General features: G+C 47.9%; 3 protein-coding genes across 4 annotated transcripts; 1 reads left to right on the top strand and 2 right to left on the bottom strand.

Moving 5' to 3' along the window:
• Positions 1–716: 716 nt before the first annotated feature.
• Positions 717–1,850, top strand: LOC128713710 (syntenin-1-like). Its single transcript, XM_053808573.1, has 3 exons — positions 717–1,136; positions 1,219–1,454; positions 1,532–1,850. Exons 1-3 carry the CDS (start codon positions 717–719, stop codon positions 1,848–1,850), a joined length of 975 nt encoding a protein of 324 aa, XP_053664548.1.
• An 868-nt stretch (positions 1,851–2,718) lies between these two features.
• On the bottom strand, positions 2,719–16,274 carry LOC128710856 (dynein axonemal heavy chain 7). Of its 2 annotated transcripts, XM_053805711.1 has the most exons (18): positions 15,977–16,274; positions 15,322–15,905; positions 15,014–15,247; positions 14,755–14,946; positions 13,586–14,680; positions 13,092–13,504; positions 8,516–13,016; positions 8,079–8,425; positions 7,277–8,012; positions 6,723–7,192; positions 5,347–6,611; positions 4,279–5,273; positions 4,200–4,208; positions 3,998–4,015; positions 3,853–3,870; positions 3,584–3,718; positions 2,992–3,522; positions 2,719–2,931 (listed from the first exon to the last, which is right to left on the bottom strand). In XM_053805711.1, the coding sequence occupies exons 1-18, from the start codon at positions 16,272–16,274 to the stop codon at positions 2,719–2,721; spliced, it is 12,054 nt and encodes a 4,017-aa protein (XP_053661686.1). The 2 variants fall into 2 exon arrangements, with proteins under 2 accessions (XP_053661686.1, XP_053661687.1); XM_053805712.1 differs by lacking the exons at positions 3,853–3,870; positions 3,998–4,015; positions 4,200–4,208.
• Positions 16,275–18,786: 2,512 nt separating this feature from the next.
• LOC128714174 (mitochondrial inner membrane protease ATP23 homolog) lies at positions 18,787–19,741 on the bottom strand. Its single transcript, XM_053809050.1, has 3 exons — positions 19,446–19,741; positions 19,060–19,366; positions 18,787–18,987 (listed from the first exon to the last, which is right to left on the bottom strand). The coding sequence occupies exons 1-3, from the start codon at positions 19,739–19,741 to the stop codon at positions 18,787–18,789; spliced, it is 804 nt and encodes a 267-aa protein (XP_053665025.1).
• Between the last annotated feature and the right edge of the window lie 336 nt (positions 19,742–20,077).

Genomic DNA, 20,077 nt, shown 5'->3' with positions numbered 1-20,077 from the left:
TAGCGTAGAAGAATATAAAGAACAAGTAAACACTCCCCTGATGATTCATATTCCGGGTGGAAGTCAACATACATTTCGCTGCCAAAGCTAAACACCCCCCACAGAGTTTTACGTTCAGCCTGTGAGTCACACACACTTTGCATTCATTCGTTGTTTAGGCTTCAGAGGAGAAGGTGTTTAGCTATTTTAGTTTGAAAGTTTGATCCAACATCTATTCAATGTGAGTTACAACAACAGAATATAAATGCGCCGTAGTGCATCCAATGTCATCCTGGGCGCAGAAAAGTGCACTTCTTCTTAATATTCATCGTTGTTTTAGTTCGTGTTTCTAGAAGTTTAGGATAACAAAGAGCTTAGACAAAGGACTAGAAGAAGCATTAATTCTATGCAAGCGAAACGGTTTTATAAACGGTGGTAACGGGCTACTAGATAGTGATATTATTTAGAATTAAAAGCACAAAGTTATACCAATATTCTTGCGTCAGCCATTCTTTTTACCGCAAAGTACAACCGTTTGGACGTTAAGGCGTCATTGTTAATCGTCACGCGTTTCAGAATGAATCATTTGCAATTGCTTGATTCATCTCAGTACTTGCATTAACCTTATCAAAAGCTCGCGTTTGTTGTAAACCCACCGTTATCAGTAGCTGGGTATTTCATTTGGATCGTTTTCTTCTCCACTGAACGCTTCACGGTACTTCATTGCAGCATCCACAATGTCGCTCTATCCGTCGCTTGAAGATATGATGGTCGATAAGATGGTACAGTCGCAGAATACGGCCATCGCTACAGCCGTGGCACAACAACAGCAGCAGTACCAGCCGAACCCACCGTCAGCACCTGCCGCGGTGGATGGCTATGGTCTGTATCCCAGTTTCGAGAAATCAACGGAGAAACCTTCGAACCCCCCGACGGGCGGTGCCTTGATGTATCCAGACCTGTACGAGTACATGGGTCTGGAGCTTTCGAAGGAGATGATCCAAGCGAACCTTCCACAGTACATGCCACACGCCTCGAATGCCATCGTATCGCAGCAATCTGCCGTTGCTATCGTGAACAATGCTAACATGGTCGCACCCGTTACCGGCCACTTTACCGGGCTGCAGCGTGGTCAAGTGACTAATGGCATACGTGAGGTAAGCAGAATTGCGAAGTTACGTGTAATACGTTGCTAAACTCGTTTTCTCATTTCACACTATTAATACACACCTCCCACAGCTTATAATGTGTAAGGGCGCGGACAAGAAAGTTGGCCTTCGGGTGCAAGCGATCAATAAGGGAATTTTTGTGAGCGTGGTCGTGAAAAATAGTCCGGCCGCACTGGCCGGGCTGCGTTTCGGTGATCAGATACTGCAGATCAACGGTACGCTGGTGGCAAGCTTCTCGAACGATGACGTGCACAAGCTGCTGAAGAAAAGTGACAAGAATAACATTTCCGTGGTGGTGCGCGATCGGTAAGTGGGATTCTTAATGATTCGTTTACGTTTTGGCATGTTAGTTAATTGAAAGCATCCCCCGGTGCTATCCGTAGGCCCTTCGAGCGTGCTATTACGCTGCACAAGGATTCGTCCGGTAGCTTCGGTTTCCAGTTCAACAACGGTACCATCACGGCCATCGTGAAGGATTCGTCGGCGGCACGGAACGGACTGCTGGTAGATCAGCAGCTGCTGGAGGTGAACGGCCAGAACGTGATCGCCATGAAGGACAAGGAAATCGGCCAACTGATCAGTGCGTCCGAGCAGGTCATCACGCTCACGATCGTACCAAAGATGATCTACGACGTGATGATCAAGAAACTGTCCACCTCCTGGTTGCGGGGCAAGATGGATCACTCAGTGCCAGATTTTTAAATCTCGTAAACGTAAACAACACAGCACAGCTAAGCAAAATCAGACAAAGTTAAACAGTTTTTCACGGTGCAAAGTATGCCAAACATTTGTAAACGAGAACCTCAGGTGAGAAATTTAATTAACCCACACAACAGCAAAAAGAAACGAAATAACCCAAATCAGTGTGGATGTGTTATAATGCACAGGAATGAACAGGAACCGGTGAATCTGACACAACGATTTTACGTTGTTAGCAAGAAGAGAATCGAATTGAGGCATGTTTAAGGTATTTCGTATTCGTTGTTACCTACCCTAAACTATGACTTATTCACTACCGTCTGCCATCTATGTTTGCAAAGCATATTTTATCGTATTATACTGCATATTATCGTATATTATTCCTTCCTTCGGTATTAACCGGTGCACAACCCTAATGTATGTTATGGTTTTAAGCATGAATAAAAAAATATTATATTCACTTTAATAATAGTGCTTCAACTGATTCGATTTTTATGTTACTAGTCATACACAAAATCGCTCACAATTTTTTAAATCAATTTTTCTTGTTCTTGCAAGTATGGTAGGATCTGAATACCCATACCCTCTGATAGCTTCCAACTACCTATTCTACGCATGGGAAATTGGATTATTTTGTATATTTCAGACGTAAAAAAGTTTTTAAATATGCTGTCCAAATACGAGATTTTAATATCTATCGCATATCATACTATCATGTTTTAATTTGCATACTAAATGACTTGTGATTCTGAAAAAAAACCCTCATGCGATGAAAACCCCGTTACGTCATTGATCGCGGGAAGGGGCAAAAAAGCATTGGAAGCCTATTTTATACTTCACGCTTCTGCTTCCGTTAGTGCGAGGAAACCGGTTAGTGACTAAGCTGACAAAGCATAGCCGCACCACGCATGACCCAATGGTCCGGATTCACATTGGGATCGCAGTTCAGCAACAACGCTATGACAAAGTTCGTACTGTGGCCCGTCGTGGAAAGCGTACCGCGCCTTTCGGCCGTCTTGTAAACCGGACAGCGGTACGTGTGCCGCGCAACAAAATCATCTTTCTTCATCGGTTTCAGCAGTATCTAAAAGAACAAGAATCAACTTAGCGGCAGGAAAACCTTACCATCTTATGCAGTACTCACGTATGGCACCGTATCAAACAGAACGCGTGGTATAGACTCCTGCAGATAGCCTTTTTCCCTATCCCATCTGGTGCCTTCCAAAAACAACCCGTACACGTACACTCCATCTTCCGGCGGTTCCGTGATGTCCGTTCCCGGCAACACTTCATTATCGAACACCAGCAGATCAATCGGTATGACGTACTTGCGGGCAAAGTTTTGCTGTGCGCCGGTCAAAAATGCCTGCGTGAAGAAAAAGCCCGACACCCAGAATGTTGCTGGCGGGCCGTCGTCGTACCACTGTTGCAGGAATTCTAACCGTGCGATAAAGTCCACAATGTACGAGCCGAGCGGTTTCAGGCTCGGGTAGGAACGCTTTGCCCATACGGATGGGATTTTGCCGACCAGTATCGCGCTAACCACCTCTTCCACGGTTGGTGACATGGCGACCAGACCCTGCATGGCTTTGCGAGCCGTCTGGAGGCTGCCCCGGATGCAGATGAGTAGGTTGTTAAACCGTACCATTTCCTGCACCAGTACCGTATTCATGCTCTGCAGATGAGAAAGGGAGCGTATTGTGTATATGACATTAGCTGAAGAGATGCCGAATTACCTGATGATAGTCGGTCGGATACTTCTCCAGTGCGGCGTCACGATCGAACTCTGGCGGGAGACGCTTCAAGATGTCCGACGATACGCGAATCACAAGCTCGGCAGGAGTTTCCTTGAACACACCGGTCGATGTGTTCTGTGCGAGAATAACATACTCAATTAAAACACTGCTCTCACGTTACGTTAATGTTTTAGAAAACCAAAAATTAATTACCATAATTTGAAGAAACTTAAACAAAAAAGACAAATAATTTCCAATTTTTTACAAACCTTGAGATCCTCAAGAATCTACCATTGTCAAATGAATGATGGAATCCAATGGGTATTTAGCCAATTAGTGGAATAAAATATAATCGATTTTTCCTTAAAAGTTTCTGAACCAGTTTGAAGTAATTTAACCTCAATTATACATTACCTTCATTTGCAGCAAATCCTAACGGTGGGTAGTTTGGGAATGTAGCATTAAATTCAGATAATAAAGTTACTTAACATTTAATTGTGAATTCTTTTAAAGTTCCACTGTGGGGCAGTCAAGGTGGTTTAAATTTATTTCACCCATACTTACTAATCAGTGAGGTACTGTGGGAATTAACCAGAAGAATACCTGACATACTTACCGTACGATCCTGAAGTTTGCATCAGATAAGAAATGGACGTTACTGACTACAGATGTACTACAGCATACAACCGACATACCTGTGTTTTGAGCGTATTGGCCAGCAAAGTGTCCGTTTCCTTTTGATCCTTGATAATGTCCGCGTTCTCGTGAAGTCCAAAAACACCGGGACGTGCAATAATCGGCAGGTCTCGTATAAACGCGACAAACTCTTCGTGCTCCTTCAGCTCCGGCACCGGATACAGTCCCGCCTCGTCAAATATGTAACTCTCGTTCTCCAGCACGTCCGCCGTGTAGAACTTTGCGAGAATCGTATTCAAACACCGACGATCCCAATCGTCCGTCACCCGGCCACCGTAGTTGCACTCTCCGGTCAGGTAGCGCAGTGCGACATACGGTACCTCCTCGTACTCGTCCAAAAACATTCGCAACTGCGTCAAACTGATGCACAGATCGGTCTCGTTAAACTCGTACGGTATGTTCCAACCGATCGGACCAAACTGGCGTCGCTCCTGCACGATGCCGTGGAAGAAGCACAGACTGAACAGGAGCTTCTTGAAGTTGGCCGATTGTTTGCACGCCTCGAACCATTCGACGTTCGAGATTGGATCGCTCATGAACGAGCGCGACACGTTCATGCGCAAACCCTTCGGTGGTTCGTTGGTAATCTTGATTCCGTTTTGCAGCACCACCACCGGGAAGTGTTCCGTCGGGTAGGAGGTTAGCCAGAGCCGGAAGTCGGGATGCGTTGTGTCCGGCTGGAAGCTTTCGCAGATCTTCTCGAGCGTCGGCATCCAGCTTTGGGCGAGATGACAGTTTTGCAGCAGAACCCAATTGCCGAACTTGGTACCTTCGTCGATCATTTTGGTTGCGATCGGACCCTGACCCTGGCCGAGCGAAAGTGAGAAGAGCCGATTTGCCCCCAGACCCTGGGCGTCGGCAAATTTTATCAGCGTGGCCGTCGGATCGGTACCCGGTGTCAGCACGAAGATCAACGGCACACAACAGTTCGATTCCTCGTACGATGCAGCCAAATTGAAGGCCGGAGGTTCCACGTATTTCGGTTCCATTGTTTCTGGAATTGATTGCAAACGGTCAGTCTACAGTAATCAAATGTCCGATATCCTGTAGGCTAGCTGTACACCTACCTGCCACATATAACTCGATCGCGGGTACCAACTTATCCGCCCGAAAGCATCGAAGTACCAGCAGCTTCTGGAACGCTGACAGCGTCGAATGCCATGGCTCCGGAATGGACGCTTCGTGCGGTGTATCGTCGTCAAAGTACCGCTTCCAGTTCTCCAGATTCTGAACCACATGGTCCTTCAGCGGGCCGAATTCTTCAAACGACACCGTCAACCGGCAGATCTCATCCCAGTTTTTGTCCGGCAGCCAACCGGGGGCCGGGTTGGGCTCGGGATTGTCCAAGCCCACACCGCCGGTAAGCAAAAACATCAGCTCGGGCGACCCGAGCTGGCCGGCGTCCCGCTGCAGGTTGGTGGCCAACAGTAGCGAGAACAGTATTTTGTCCTTCTCAAACAGGCTGCGGCAGATATTCTCGTAAAGGCTGTACGTAAAGTAGGTCCTAAGATCCTCCAAGCGGGCTGGCACCTCATCCACCTTCTCGGTATTGTCGATAGCCGCGGTAAAGAGGTTTACGAACCAGTTCAGGCTGTACTGATACATCGGATCGATGCAGGCCAAGTCGGCAATCGTGAAGAACAGCACCGTCGAGTGGGCCGCTATCGGCGTGTACTGCAGACGGGCCGCATCGATCTGACGTTCGGTCCCCTCGGCAACGATTTGCTTCTCGTTGATCTCGTTGGCCAGCGTTTTCGACGAGCTTAGGACCGATACAGCGGTTTCATCCTCGAGAATGTTACCCTCGGACGAGAGGACCTGCAGGATCTTGTCTTCGATCTCCTGCAGCTGCCGCTTGTTCTCCGCCCCTTGCACGATCAATGCGTTCTTTTCCGTCTCGAGTTCGGGCCGTTCGCGAGCCACCGTTATCGACAACAGCTGGTCCTGCAGTCCGGTCTGGGTGATCATGAAGTTCAGCAGCGTCACCTTCACCGCTATTTCCGGCAAGTAATGGGGACTACGGAGTTTTGTCGTGATGTAAAACTTGAACGAATCATTGTACTCGATGATTGAGTCGCCCAGCTTGATGCACATTGTTCCCCCCTGTCGGAAGATTTGTTTCAACAGAATCGGTTCCAGCATTGGTTCGATCTCTTCGCCGACGTTCTCCAGTAGCACTGGTAGACCAAACTGTATGGCGTTCTCCAGTACGCGTGTATAGTCAGGCTGTGAGAGCCGTATTATACAAATGCGGTTCGCTTTCTCCATATTGCGTACCCATTTGTTGGCCTGCCCTTGAGGATCGATCATCAGAGGCCAGCGTCGAGCGTTGCTAAAAAGAGGGAAAAGAGCTCACATTACACTTCACATGTCGAATCTTACCAGAAACAAAAACATGATCACTCTTCTCTAAATATTCCCAAAGCTCCCGATCAATTCTTACTGAATGATGATAGCACTCTCCACCGAAAACGCATCACTGGGCAAACCGAAGATATTCCACGCCCGAATATCCACCGGGTTTCCCAGTACATTGACGAGCTGAAAGTCCTGGGAACAGATGATTCCACGATCCGTACACCGTTCGATCCACTGTGCGATCTGTTGGGCCCGGAACTGCATCGTGAAGGGTCCCAAGTACGCAACGATACCAGATGCAATCAGCACGTCACCGGTGAGCGTGTCGTAGACAAGTGCCAGAGCTTCTGCCGTCGTCTGCCAGCGGTCTTTCTCACCGCCCAGACCGGTAATGATCTCCGTGGCGCGTTCCAGCTTCTTCATGCACAGCTCCACATTCGCTTGCAGCTTTGCGTGTTGAGCAATCTGTTCGTCCAGCTTGCGTTGTAGATCGGCAAGATTCTCTTCGACGATACGTAGTTGCTCCAGCTTTGCATTCAGTATCGTCATTGCGGACTAGCAGGAATAATAAACAGTAGTTGGTAAGAGATGCCAATGTGGTGTAGTTAGACAACCGACAAAGAGTAGCCAAGAACCTACATTATAACTCGCTTGAGCTTCGGCCAATGCTGCCTTCTTCGGTGCAATCTCCTTTGCTACCTTATCGTACTTTGCAATCGCTATGACCCATTTGCACAATCCTTCCGCAGCCGTTGACGCCGCCTTCACCTTTTCCGGATCAAAGTTTTCGTTGGTGAAGACACGCTCCTCCAGCTTCTGTATCACCTTCGGCGGAATATCATCCTTCTCGAAGTTTAGCAAACCATCCATGAACTTTATGTCGCCCAGCACTCGCTTCGACGGACCCCAGTAGTCTTCCACCATGCCCATACCGGACGGGTTCTGCACTCGGTCTGGCTTCAGATCCTTCAATATGCACACCGCCTCCATCACGACCTTCACCCCTATCGGTGGGCTTTTCATCGTTTTTACGATCGTAATATCCGCCGGCGTTAGTGTGTTCAGGGCTTCCATGGCAGCGTCCAAGATAGGCATCGCATCAGCCAGCTTCGCATCGCACACCTCCTTTATGGCGTTGGCAGCAGCCGCCTGCTCCTGTGCGGCCGCTTCATCCTTTTCAACCATCTGCTTTTGCTCAGCTGCCACCTCACTATCGGCCTGCACCTTAGCCATCTGCTGGGCAACTGTTTCGGCAGCGATCTTCATCTGCGGCTGGACGGCTTCGAGCTGTTCCTGCATCACACCGATCTGTAGAGCAGCCGATTCCAGTTGCTTCAGACCCGTCAGATAGCGATTCTTACCTGTCAACACCTCACTGCAATATATGAAAGCAAACAGAAGTAAATGCGTGCTTACTGGACGAGATTCGATCACTACTTACGTGCGCTTCTTGTCAAGCAAAGTCTTGAAGGTATGGATCATCTCCAGGTATGATGTTGGGGTGACGTAATTGTACCGCTTCAAGCGCAACAGAAACTCGTCTGAGAGCTGCTGGGTGCTGGTGTGAAACTCCATGCACATATCGATACAGCACTGGCGCTCCATGTCCGTCATTTCAACCGTCGACAAAAACTTTGTCGCCACTGCCGTCAGTGCGTCCTTCGGCCACGGCTGGAACCAGTCAATGGTACAGCAGTTCACTACTGAAGGAAACTTTCGAACCCTATTCCTGAACGCATCGCCGATCGGTGACATCGACAGTACTATATGCAGCTGATCTCGTATAATCTGTGAGGAATGGAAGACAAAATCTTATCAGTGAGATGTCACCATCAAAACAGAACTTCAAGAATTAGAACTTAGAACCAGACAGCTTACTGTTACAAAAAGGTTGAATAATGCCACCAAACTACCATCAGTTTGCTGACTCTTCTCCTTTTGGCGATCCATTTGGCGCATCTTCTCGATGATCTCCGACTTTTCCTCGTTGGTAAACAGGTTGGGAATCTCGCCGGAGTTGAGCAAGTTGTTAATATCCTCCAGGAAACCTTCCTCCTTAATCTGCGTGTCCGTAAACAGGAAGCAGATGTGCTGATCGGCACCGCACACTTTCTTCAGCAGGTTCTTCATATCTTCACGCCACTCGGCCATACCGTACTGGCGGGATATTTCCACCTGATAGAGCTCATACGAGCAAATGTGGGACGCTATACGGGCTAGTGACTGTCGGCCCGAACCTCCCACACCAACGAGCAGTGCGTGGCTTCGCGGTTGCTTAATGATCCGACAGATCCGCGACAGATGCTCAATCGCAAACCGGAACAGCACTAGCGACATCGGCTTCTTGGACATGTTGTTGTACTCCACCATGTAGGACTCCACAACGAAGCTCAGCTCTTCGATATCCATCACCTCCAGGTAGAGTTTGGTGTCCGCTTTCGGATTGGTGAAGTCACAGAACATCAGCGCACGCAGTGATGTTTCCGTGAGCTCGTTGCCTTCCACGAATCGATCGAACAGATCTTTCGGGTCCTCCTTCATGTACTCCCGGATGACGGTGCAAAGTTCCTCGAACAACCACTCGCGGTCACCGTCGTCCACCAGCCGATCACCGTACACACGCAGTATCTCGTGCGCCCACAGGCGCCGCATACTGTTGAGCGTTTCCGTCCCTTCCGGCACGGATAACAGCACGCCCTGTATAACGCGCGAAAAGTCGCGCAAGTTGAACAGATAATGGCATTTGGCCGGCGTCGGTAGCAGGATGGCGCGCGCTTGACGATAAATCTGGAGTGTCGATAGGACGATCTCGTCGATGCACGGGTCAAACTCTTTCGAGAAACCCCGTGTATCTAGATGCCACAGCACTATCTTGCTGAAGATACCGATCAGTGTCTGATCGTCGAACTCGTCCATCGCGATCGCGTTGAAGTGCTGGGAGAACCGGGGCGATACCGTGTTGCCCGTGCTTGGCGGTCCCATCGCACACATCAACTGCAGATCGACCAGCTTCATCGCCGTTACGTCCTTCCGATCGTACCACAGACAGTGATCCAGCCACATGCGCACAATCTCTATCGGTGGCTGCGCACCGTACGCTTCCTTCAGCGGCATCGACACGTCGTCGATGAACACGACACACTTCTTGCCGAGCGGTGGACCAAACACTCCCTTGCGGCGTTTGTCCAGCTTGGACATGATGATGTCCTGCACCTGGTTGGCGGTGGTTTGCGCCGAGAAGCTGATCAAGAGCGGCTTGAAGATGTTAGTATCGTTGCGCTTCAGCAGGAAGTCGATCGTGTAGACGCTCTTCCCAGTGCCCGTGGGACCGACGAGCAGCAGACACTTGCCGTGCTGCACCAGCAGCTCCAGCAGTGCGCCGATGCGTATCGTTTCGATCGTCGGCACGATCACTTGATTCACCGGCACGTCCCGCTGGATGCTGGTACTCTGGCTGATCTCCTCGGCCCACGGGCGCCATTTACCCTTACCCTCCTTGGTGAATCGGTAGTCGAACACGGTGCCGCCTTTCGGGATCTGGAAGATGAATGGCTTCGACAGTGGCTGCACCTGCAGATGCTCCGGTATGCGGAACTTCTCGTTCAGCTCCGGTGGAAACACTTTCTCGGTCAGTGCGCGGAAGAGCTCGCTAAATTTGGCCCGACTGTCGGTCTCGAGCGGGCCGCCAATAGCCCAAATGCAGGAAAAGAAGAACACACCCTCTAGCTGTGCCCGCACGTCCACCTCCGAGACGGCCTTCATGTACGCCTCGTTCCGATAATCGTCCATGAAGCAATCGAACAGATGCATCACGGACAAGACCAGGTTCGAATCGCTCGTCGGCATCATCTCCCGCAAGCCGCCACCTCTGCGCACAAACCACAGCAACAGTGGGCAGAAGCGGTGAAACATTTGCGTGATGACCTGCTTGTTCATCGAGTGCAGTGCCGGTGGTAGCGTGTTCTTCCACGACTCCAGCACCGGCTCCCATCCCAACGAGGACGGTTCCATGTAGATCATACCACAGCGGGACACCGTAGCCGGCGAGGCCGCATCCAGGTCCATCACCTCAAAGATCAAGTTCGTCGTCGACGATAGCTGTATGATTTCGCCCGACATCAGACACAGCTTCTTGTTATCGTCCAGCACTGTGTTCATGTTCTCGATCCAGATCGCATCAACTGGACCATCAAAAATCAGCCACTTGCGATCCGTGCTGGTACTCTGCGCGTAGTGCCGGTAGCTTACCGCCAATATGCCATCGCTCCATTCGTGCGAAACAGGATCAAACTGCCCATACAGTTGACCCATCGTTATGGCCTTCGGGTTCATCACAGTGTACTGTGCCCGGTGCTCACCCATCTCGCCCAGCTCCTCAATGGTGGCCAACGCTTCGGCAAGAATACGATAGGCGGTCGTTTTCCCGCCCAGCGGTGGCCCAACGATCATCAGCCCGTGTCGCACCACGATCATCTCGTACAGCTGCTGCACCTTCTCTAGGAAGAACGGCGTGAACTGCTTGTTGTTCTTCTCGCAAGCCTTCTGCACGGCGGCATCGAACACTGCGTAGTCCGGCTTCGGAAGCACTACACCCGGGAACAGATCCGATATGATGCCCTGGAACAGTGGCACATCTTGGTTGAGGAATTTTGCCAAATTTACATCCTTGATCGAACGCAACACCAATATGTCTTCCGATTCGTCCGGGTAGCGTAGCTTCAGGGCACCGGCCGCCTTCAGTACCGATTTAACCGCCCGCATACCATAATCGTAGTGAGGTTGCGAGCTCAGCTGCTCCGAGCATAGCCGATACGTGGCGACGATCTTCACTGCGAGGGGCTTCGCGTTCAGAAAACCGTACGCGTACAGCTCAATCTCCGAGATCAACACATAGTCCGGCACCATCATGGCTACCGAACGGAACAGCGCTTTCAGATTGTCCGGAAGCTCCGATCGACCGGCGTACCCGGGATTCATCGTAATGAACACTGCGCAGCTCGGGTCGAGGTTAAGCGTCGTGCCCTCGAACACCATCGTCGGGGAGCCAGAGTTGATGCCACGCTGGATGGTAAGAATTTGTTGCGCTACCACCGATAGCACCTCCAGATCGATACGATTAAACTCGTCAAAACAGGACCATGCACCGCACGATGCAAGACCTTTGAAAAATTTACCCAACGCTATGTAGTCCAACCCGTCGGAGCAGTTGAACACGACGCACTGCTTCGCCACGGCTTTAGCCAAATCTTTCGTCGTCTCAGTTTTGCCGGTACCGGCGGGACCCTCGGGAGCGCCTCCAAGATGCAGATGGAGCGCGCCGAAAAGTGTGCGGAAGCAGCGATCTGTCAGTGGCGTAATGACAAGACGCGCCGTGTTGCCCAAATATTCATAGCCATACATAAGAGTTGAGTTGATCATCCGGGTGGCTAAATTTTGATCCTCGAAATAGTACCGAAGTTGTGCAAGCCAATTGAAGTCATCCACCTGGGTCGTTTTCTTTTCGATCATATCGACCAGTACGTCACGCGCATGCACATCCAATACAACCAGTGCGCCCAGCGTGAGACGATTCTGCATCGCCAACTTCCCACGCACCAAGTCCACGATGAAGGAGATCTGAACTTTGCACGTTTCCAGATATTCCTCCAACGCTTCCAGTGGCTCTTCACTGTCAAAACACATCGTAGTCTCCAGTGTCCAGAATGCACACGAAATGCACTGTATACACTGTCCCGGCCACATCAGTACCCATTTGTGGCGTTCCGTCTCCGTGTACGCCTCGTACGATTTGCCAACCTTCAGATGGATGCTCTTCTTCATCGAGTGCTCCAGATCAAGCAACCACTTTTCCACCTGGCCCTTCGCCTTGCCCGTGGACACTTCCTCAATCAGATCCACCTCTTCGCCCTCACTCGAACGCATAACCGTAATGTCGAGTGCATCGGTGAAGTTGAGGGATGCAATACCCTCGAAGCACTTCTTCAGGTGCGGTTGGACACGGGTCGGATCTTTCGTTTCCGACAGTATCTCGAGTAGCTCGTCGTTCGACAGGAAGAAAAAGCGGGGGAAGAAAAGCCGCTTCTTCTCCAGATACTCGTTCAGGCCCTTCTGGATGATCTCCAGCAGACCGTAGGATTTCTTCAGTTTCTCCGACATTTTGTCTATTTCCAGCACCACCAAAACCTTCGTATCGGCCTGGACCGACTTCATCAGATCCTTCCAGATCTTGTCGACCGCACTGAACCGGCGACCCTCTTCCGGCATCTGCGATTGAATGTCCGGGCTCGAAAAGATCGGCTCCAAGTACATCCAGGTCGCCTGCACCTTCAGCCAATCATCGAGGATATCCTGCAACAGCATCAGCTTCTTTTCCCACGCACTATGAGACATGGATACAGATTATTTGGCTATCGTTTGTGCACCCTTTTTCCAAGATGCTGTTCAACATACTCACATTATGTCCTTTTCGAACGGTTTAATGTACAACGAGCTTTTCATCGTTTGCGTCTTGATGATGTGATCGTCCAGCAGTACCTGGATGTCGTCGATTGCGGATAGGATGTACGTTCCAGTATCACGATACGGCAGTACCACGAAGGCCATATCACTCCACTCGTTCACCATCTTGATCATTGCCTTCTCCAGATTGTTCTCCTTGGTAGCACTCTCGGAGATGGTTTCGAAGCGCTGTATGTAGTCGTCCAGTCCGTAGTCGATCACACGCTCCAGCGTAAGCTCGGCGGATATGCGTATCGGGAAGCCAATGATTTCAGACACCTGCTCCCAGTGACGCTCCTTCATGCCCGGGTTGCCCAATGTCTGCACGATCGGCATATGCGTCTTAAACTGGTCGATACGGGTTTTGATCTGAAATGTTTAACATGAACACACACATCAGTAACCCATCGATCAAGTCCACAAGTACACCAGACCTGTTTTAATACTCACATCATGCGCCAAGCGTTGCGTTTGATACGAATCGGAGAAATGTTTCTCAAGCTTATAAACCGTCCGATAGAGCGATCCTACCGTATCGTCGATCTGCTCGGGATCATGCGAACCAACCTGCGAGTGCATCCACAGGTCGTGCTTATCCATAAACTCCTGTCCGGCATCGTAAAGCTGTTTGTACGGTGCCAGCTTATCGTGACACTGCTTTCGGATCGGATACTGTGAAAGTTCCCAGCCGTAGGCCGTCTCCTCTTCATTAATATGATCGATCTTATCCATCGCGGCAACTAATTTGTTGTCCAGTGCCGTGGCCTTCTTCTTATATTTCTGCAAGTTCTTGATGTCACCCCAAGAGTCGTACTCCTTCACCTGCTGCCAGAAGAGCTCCAAATCACGCCGGAAGCTTTCGATGCGGCGCTTCAGCGCATCCTGATACTCGATCACCTTCTCGGCGATGATGTTTTTGTGATCTTGGAAGATTGTGGGCATCTTCATGTACCACTGGAAGGTGTTATTGTTCTGCTTGATCTCCAGAGGCGTAAATATGGTGTAGTCGGTAAGATACAGCAAGTGGTGCAGATTCTTCTTGAGCCGCTCTTCCATCTCCGGTATCGTCGTCTCTTCCATCTTGATCGCGTACGCTTTCAGCGTCATTAGCTCGACCGTATCCTTCGGTATCGTGATAATCTTGGTCGAGATCGCTTCATACTCGATCGCCAGCTGGTGGGCACCGCTCTGCTGATCTGCTGTCATTTTTGCAATCAGCTCTTGCTGCATAAACTTGGCCAAACCTTCGAGGGTGTCTATCAACCCTTCGCGATGAAACTCGTAAAAGCCCATCGACACGACACCGTAGATATCGCGTGCCACATCATGTTCCATCTTTTTGTAGCGCTGTATGTACGTGCAGTACTCCTCGAAGCTGGGCCGCTTCTCCATGAACCGTTCGATGTCGTCGATGTCGGAACCGTTCATTAGGGTCATATAGTTGTCGAAGTCCTGCATGCGCAGCTCGGGCCCTATACGTTGCTCCTCGAGGACGTCGTGTATCTTCTCCTTGCACACATTAATCACTTCGGGTGGTATTTCAGGCTGTGGGAAAGGAAAATGGCGTTGGCAAAATATTTGATGCTCACAAAGCCAGAATGATCACTTCTAAGACTCACCCTTAACGTTTCATGTGGACATGGTAAGTCGGGATAAATTTGTCGCTCAATACGGGGAAAGCTTTTTACCGATTTAACAATGTTATCGATAATTTTCAATATCTCTATCTGAAACCTAGGAAAACTGGGTATGAACGATAGAGTATCTTGATTTTCCAATAAAATCGTTAATCGAAATCCTTGGTTCGTGCGCTGCAAACAGCAAAGGGAGAAACGTTTATAGGGGTTAAGAAGGGATTTTAAAGAAGCAAATATCTACCCCAACGTCGCAGATGTAATGAGTGTACGACTCAATGCTGCTAATGCACAGATTCTGCAACTGCCTTGTCATGAGTGTTGCTAGCGAGTTGAAGAACTTCTTCAGCATCTTCGGTTTTGAATCGTCCGGGATGAGTTTCTTCTTGATGCCTTTCTGGAATATCGTCTTTATCGCACCGTACCATTTATCCGACAGCGTTAGCCTAGTTTCCTCTATCTGTTGGTTCACCGTGGACTGCTCATAACGGGGAAAAATGTTTAACGAACTCCTCCTTAACTCCAGGTGCCTAGACAAGCGAAATCACTCACCGTAAACTCCGTCAAATCGTACGCTTCACCCTTCGCTTCCAATTCTTCCACGTTCACAAGCAACATCTTTTTGAACGTTGTATCCCACAGTTCCAGAATCTGCTCCGAACAGGCATTGATCGAGAACAGGTTCCGCTTAATCTTGGCGTGGTTCTCATCGTATCGGTGTTTCCACTTGAGGCGCAGCTCCTTAATTTCCAACCGTCCCGGCGTGATTTCTTCCTTTCGGGCATACTTGGTCATCGCGTCGCCCAGAACGAAATCAACCACCGCCTTCCTGACCGCAAACGAGTAATCTTCCTTGATCTCCCCGATAATGTCACGCAATGCCTGCTTCCAGCGGCTCAAGTTCTTCGGTATCAAGCGTAGCACGCGCTGCAAAACTCGCTTATCAATGGGCGATACGTGCACGGTATCGATGCCGTGGCGAATGTAGTGATAATATCGCAACATTTCACGCTCCTCCACATTCGGGAATGTGTTTTCCGGATCGTCCCTTTCATGCTCCTTGCGCACGATCAATCGTACCAACCGTCGGCGAAAATCTTCACGATCCTTCCGCAATGCGGTATATGAACGAATCTCTGCAAAGAGGGGGGAAGGTTGGCATAGAATTAACATTTTGTGATATAATTATGTTCCACCAACGGCTTACTCTTCTTATCCGCATTTCGATCCGGTTTTGGGCGTGCCAACGGCGATGGGCGCATCTTGGTGCTATGGCGCAATAACCTCTCCGGCAGACTAAACACATTCGGCCCCAGGAAGTCACAATCAGTTGGCATGTTTAGTTCGCGCCAGATTTGCTTGGTATTATGTTCCGGATGTGCTCGGCGGTTAATGCGCAGCAAACCGGACGGTCCGGGAGTCTCCAAACTTCCCCCGGGTCGTGCTCCATCTTGTGCTCGCTTGCGTACCGGGGCCGATGCCCTCCGTTCGGAGCTGGGTTTCATTGGTTCTCTAAAGCAAACAAAAAACGAAGTTCATCATACGAGATTTTTGCACGAAATAAATCGATACCCTTCTGTGCAATGACCCCAACCGGAGAAATGTGGTGAGAATTGGCAGAGTTTTTCCGTAACCCAGCGACCCTTCTCCCCTTTTATTTCCTTTAGTACTGTTTTTTTCACCAGCGCACGAACAGCTGACAGGCAACTGACAGTAGTAGGCCTATCTAGTGCTCCATATATCAATGCCAAGGAATCGTTACCAACGGATTACCGCCGCACAGCGTGGCGATAAACACGTTGCTGTGGTTTCATATTAAAACAGCAACTGGGCGTTGGTGAAAATTTTCCAACAGTGAAATAAGAAATTGCTTTAGCTGTATTTCTTATTTGAAGAAATCATCGTCAATATTTAACGCACAAGAGATTCTTAAGTAATTAGTACGTATGAGATGTACATTGAAGATGCAAAGTCCACTAGAAACCTAGATTCGTTAAATTTGCTATACATTTATGTGTATATATCATTATTTGATAGCGATTTATAATTACAATACTGCTAAAGTAATATGGAAATTGTCAGCAAAATGGGGAATTGTTTACTTATTGCTATCAACTGAAGAAACTTACCTTCAAGTTTTAAAGGTATAAGAAATAATTGCACGATTTTACCATTTAATATAATATTATTTTCACTTCATAACAAGAACAATAGGAAAAAGCCATATAAAAACCAAACGATCACTAATACCCAAACTTCCGGAAAGCCACCGTGCGCGGCGGCAGTTAACGTGCAACTAAAACCAAAGCTTACCGAGATTTTCTTTGATGAGCACCGGTAAAACCGATCGATTTCAATAAATATTTGGTAACCATGACTACTAACTCCCGTTTGCGTTGCTAGGCATGTAACGCTATTTTACGATACACGTGGTCACACCTGTTGCCGACACAGCTGTTGAGACACGTGGCGTGGTCCTAGCGGAAGCTCTGCTGGTAACGCAATTTGATTATACGCCATAAATAGCAACAGGTCAGCAAACATTCTTAGGATGGTCATGAGGTCATGATGTAAAGAGCTACAAGTATTCACCTACATTCTCTCCCTATCAAATAACGAACAGGTGAGACCTTATAGATAGACACGCAATTCTTTTCGGGGTCACGCTCTTGAACTTTTTAGCGTTAAAATGGTCAAAATTGAATGTTGTTGATTTTTCATCCCTTTTTTTGTCAGCTCCAAAACGAATTTGAGATTCTAAAATAATAATTACAATTGCAGAATTAATTACCCGATATTATCATTTAGATGTTAGAATGATTGCTTCCGGTGCACATTGGGGCACACACTGAAACGATTTGTTTCGCAACACTGGTCATGTTTTACGAGCAGCTTGCGAACAACAGTTAAATGCCTGGCAGTCTTTGTCGGCACTAATCATTCCATTCAGTGCTCTGATAAAGTATACAAGTATTACTTGAACAAACACGACAACGAACATTCAATTTGGAATTATTCTGAACTGTTTTTCGAAATGTGCGAATACTTACCGGCTTTATGTGAAATGATCGCCGCTATCATATTCGGAAGTAAAAAACGGGGCCAGGAAGTGTGTTGTAGAAGTTTGCGTTCGGTTAATGTAATTGCTCCTCATTTCAGACACGGATCCAATCGATGAAGAGTACTACAATTACGACGACAATCCAACGTCCACCACTATAACATCCAACAACTTATGAGGAACTGGACTGGATACGAAGATATTATTCTCTGTCGCAATGTTTTATTTTTTAAATAAATCAATGTGTTTTTGAGTACATTTTATTGTGTTAAGATTAACTAATCCTCTATTCTGTACTACTTTAAGTTCATTTCATATATTTATTCCTTCAAATTTAATATTGATCGTTGATTGATCGTCAAATTCAATATTAGAATTATGAATCACAGATAGAACTTTTGCGAACATATAAAATATTATGGAGATCTTCAGTCGTTTCTTAGAAATTCAATTTAAAGATGCTCAATTTTAAACCTCTCCATAGAACCCACAAAAATTAGTTTTGTTTGTAAATAAATCCCTTTCCCTTGCTTGTCATTACAATTTCAATCTATAATGTTCTTTTTTTTCCTTGATACAATGCAGCAGATTTCAACGCAAAAGACAACGAACGTATCGAAGATGGGGAAAAATTTTAGAAGCTTTACAATTAAGGTCCACTTGTAAGTGTTAACTATCATGATAGAAAACAACGAGGGAGTGCGCCTTCCAACGAGAAGCTTTATGGCCGACCAGTCGTCCGGATGATTTCTAACAGTCGTCAGTAGGGAGCAGATCAGTATCGCACTGCGTGTGCTTGGAAAACATCAACAATATGCTAGCCCTATATCAAAACACTGGACTGGTGATATTTGAAAACTTCGGATTATGGTAATAAACCTAGCAATATACATACTAACAATAACTTAATTCACTACTATACTACTTTTTATTGTAACAGCAATCCGTAAACCGTGTTAATCCACGTCGTACCCGTACATTGGACCTTCCATGTAGGCTTTGTACATATCCTTCGAATTTCTTCGTATCCGACGACCGATAGGTTCCAGATCGTTATAGCACTTGGGAAACACACGCTCTACCGCTGCGATTGCCTCTTCCGGACTCACCTTACGCACAGCCAACACTGAGTTTAGGGCTTTGGTTTTAACACAATCCTAAAATACAATTAAATAAGAATGTTATTAGATTAACTCACAGCAACATATTTAAGCAACATAACAACGTACCGCATGCGCCTGTTTGATTTTGAACGGTGAAGCGTCGCCCTGCGTACAAGCACTCAGAAACGAACAGTGTGTTAGGTTGGCCGCACGGATTTCCGTGCACGCTAAATGGTCGATATTTTTAAAGTCCAAATTGTTGTTACAGTAGTCAAACATATGGATCATTTCGTGCGTTAGGACGCCCTGCACGATTCCCTCGTTTCGTGCAATGTTCTGACAAACAACAACCTGATTCAGCACTGGATCATAACCGCCACTGACCGATGTGTCGCACACTTCGCACGCTATATGTCGCCGGATATCAATTTCGCTGCAAAGCAAATAAGGAAGAGTGGAAATAACAAACGTACATCAGTTGTGTAAAATGTTACTAAGATTACATTACTCACCAGCCCGAACTTTTCAACGCACCCATCATCAACTTTACCATGGGACTTTTCTTCACACAAGCGTAAACGTTCCGTTCACACTTGATCTTATCCAGACTTTCAGTGCCTTCTATTCCGAGCAGTACCCGTCCCCAGCTGGGCTTATACTTTTCGCCTCGGCGCTCCGGATACAGATCGTAGCCCCACTGTTTCTCCTTGCCCTCCTGATCGGATCTATCGATAACCGCATTTGGGATGGGTGGAGTACGTGATTCCGACGATTTGCCGGTCTCTTTCTCAGACGTTTTAGACGCCATCTGCTTTGGATCAGCCTTTTGCAGCACTTATGCTCAAAAGATAACAGGGAAGGATGATAAATTATCTGAAACACGGTCAAAATTCACTCGGATAGCTGATGTAATCCAATCACCGGTAACCCAAGTCTTCGCCACCGGTAGGAGAGTACTTCAGATTAATGTTTGTTTCCGTTATAGGGAGGTGTTTCTACGCATTATCATGCGAACCACCGCGTTGTGATAGAAGATTTCCCGGCTTATTAATTGGTTTTACATGTTTTAATTCAAGTTTTTGCTGAACTGTACTTTTATTTATTTATTTATCTGTGTAGCGATGGTGCCGCACAACTGTCATTT

This window comes from Anopheles marshallii, chromosome 3 (assembly GCF_943734725.1).
Source record: "Anopheles marshallii chromosome 3, idAnoMarsDA_429_01, whole genome shotgun sequence".
Lineage (NCBI taxonomy): Eukaryota > Metazoa > Arthropoda > Insecta > Diptera > Culicidae > Anopheles > Anopheles marshallii.
This window is presented reverse-complemented; position numbering and strand designations above follow the sequence as displayed.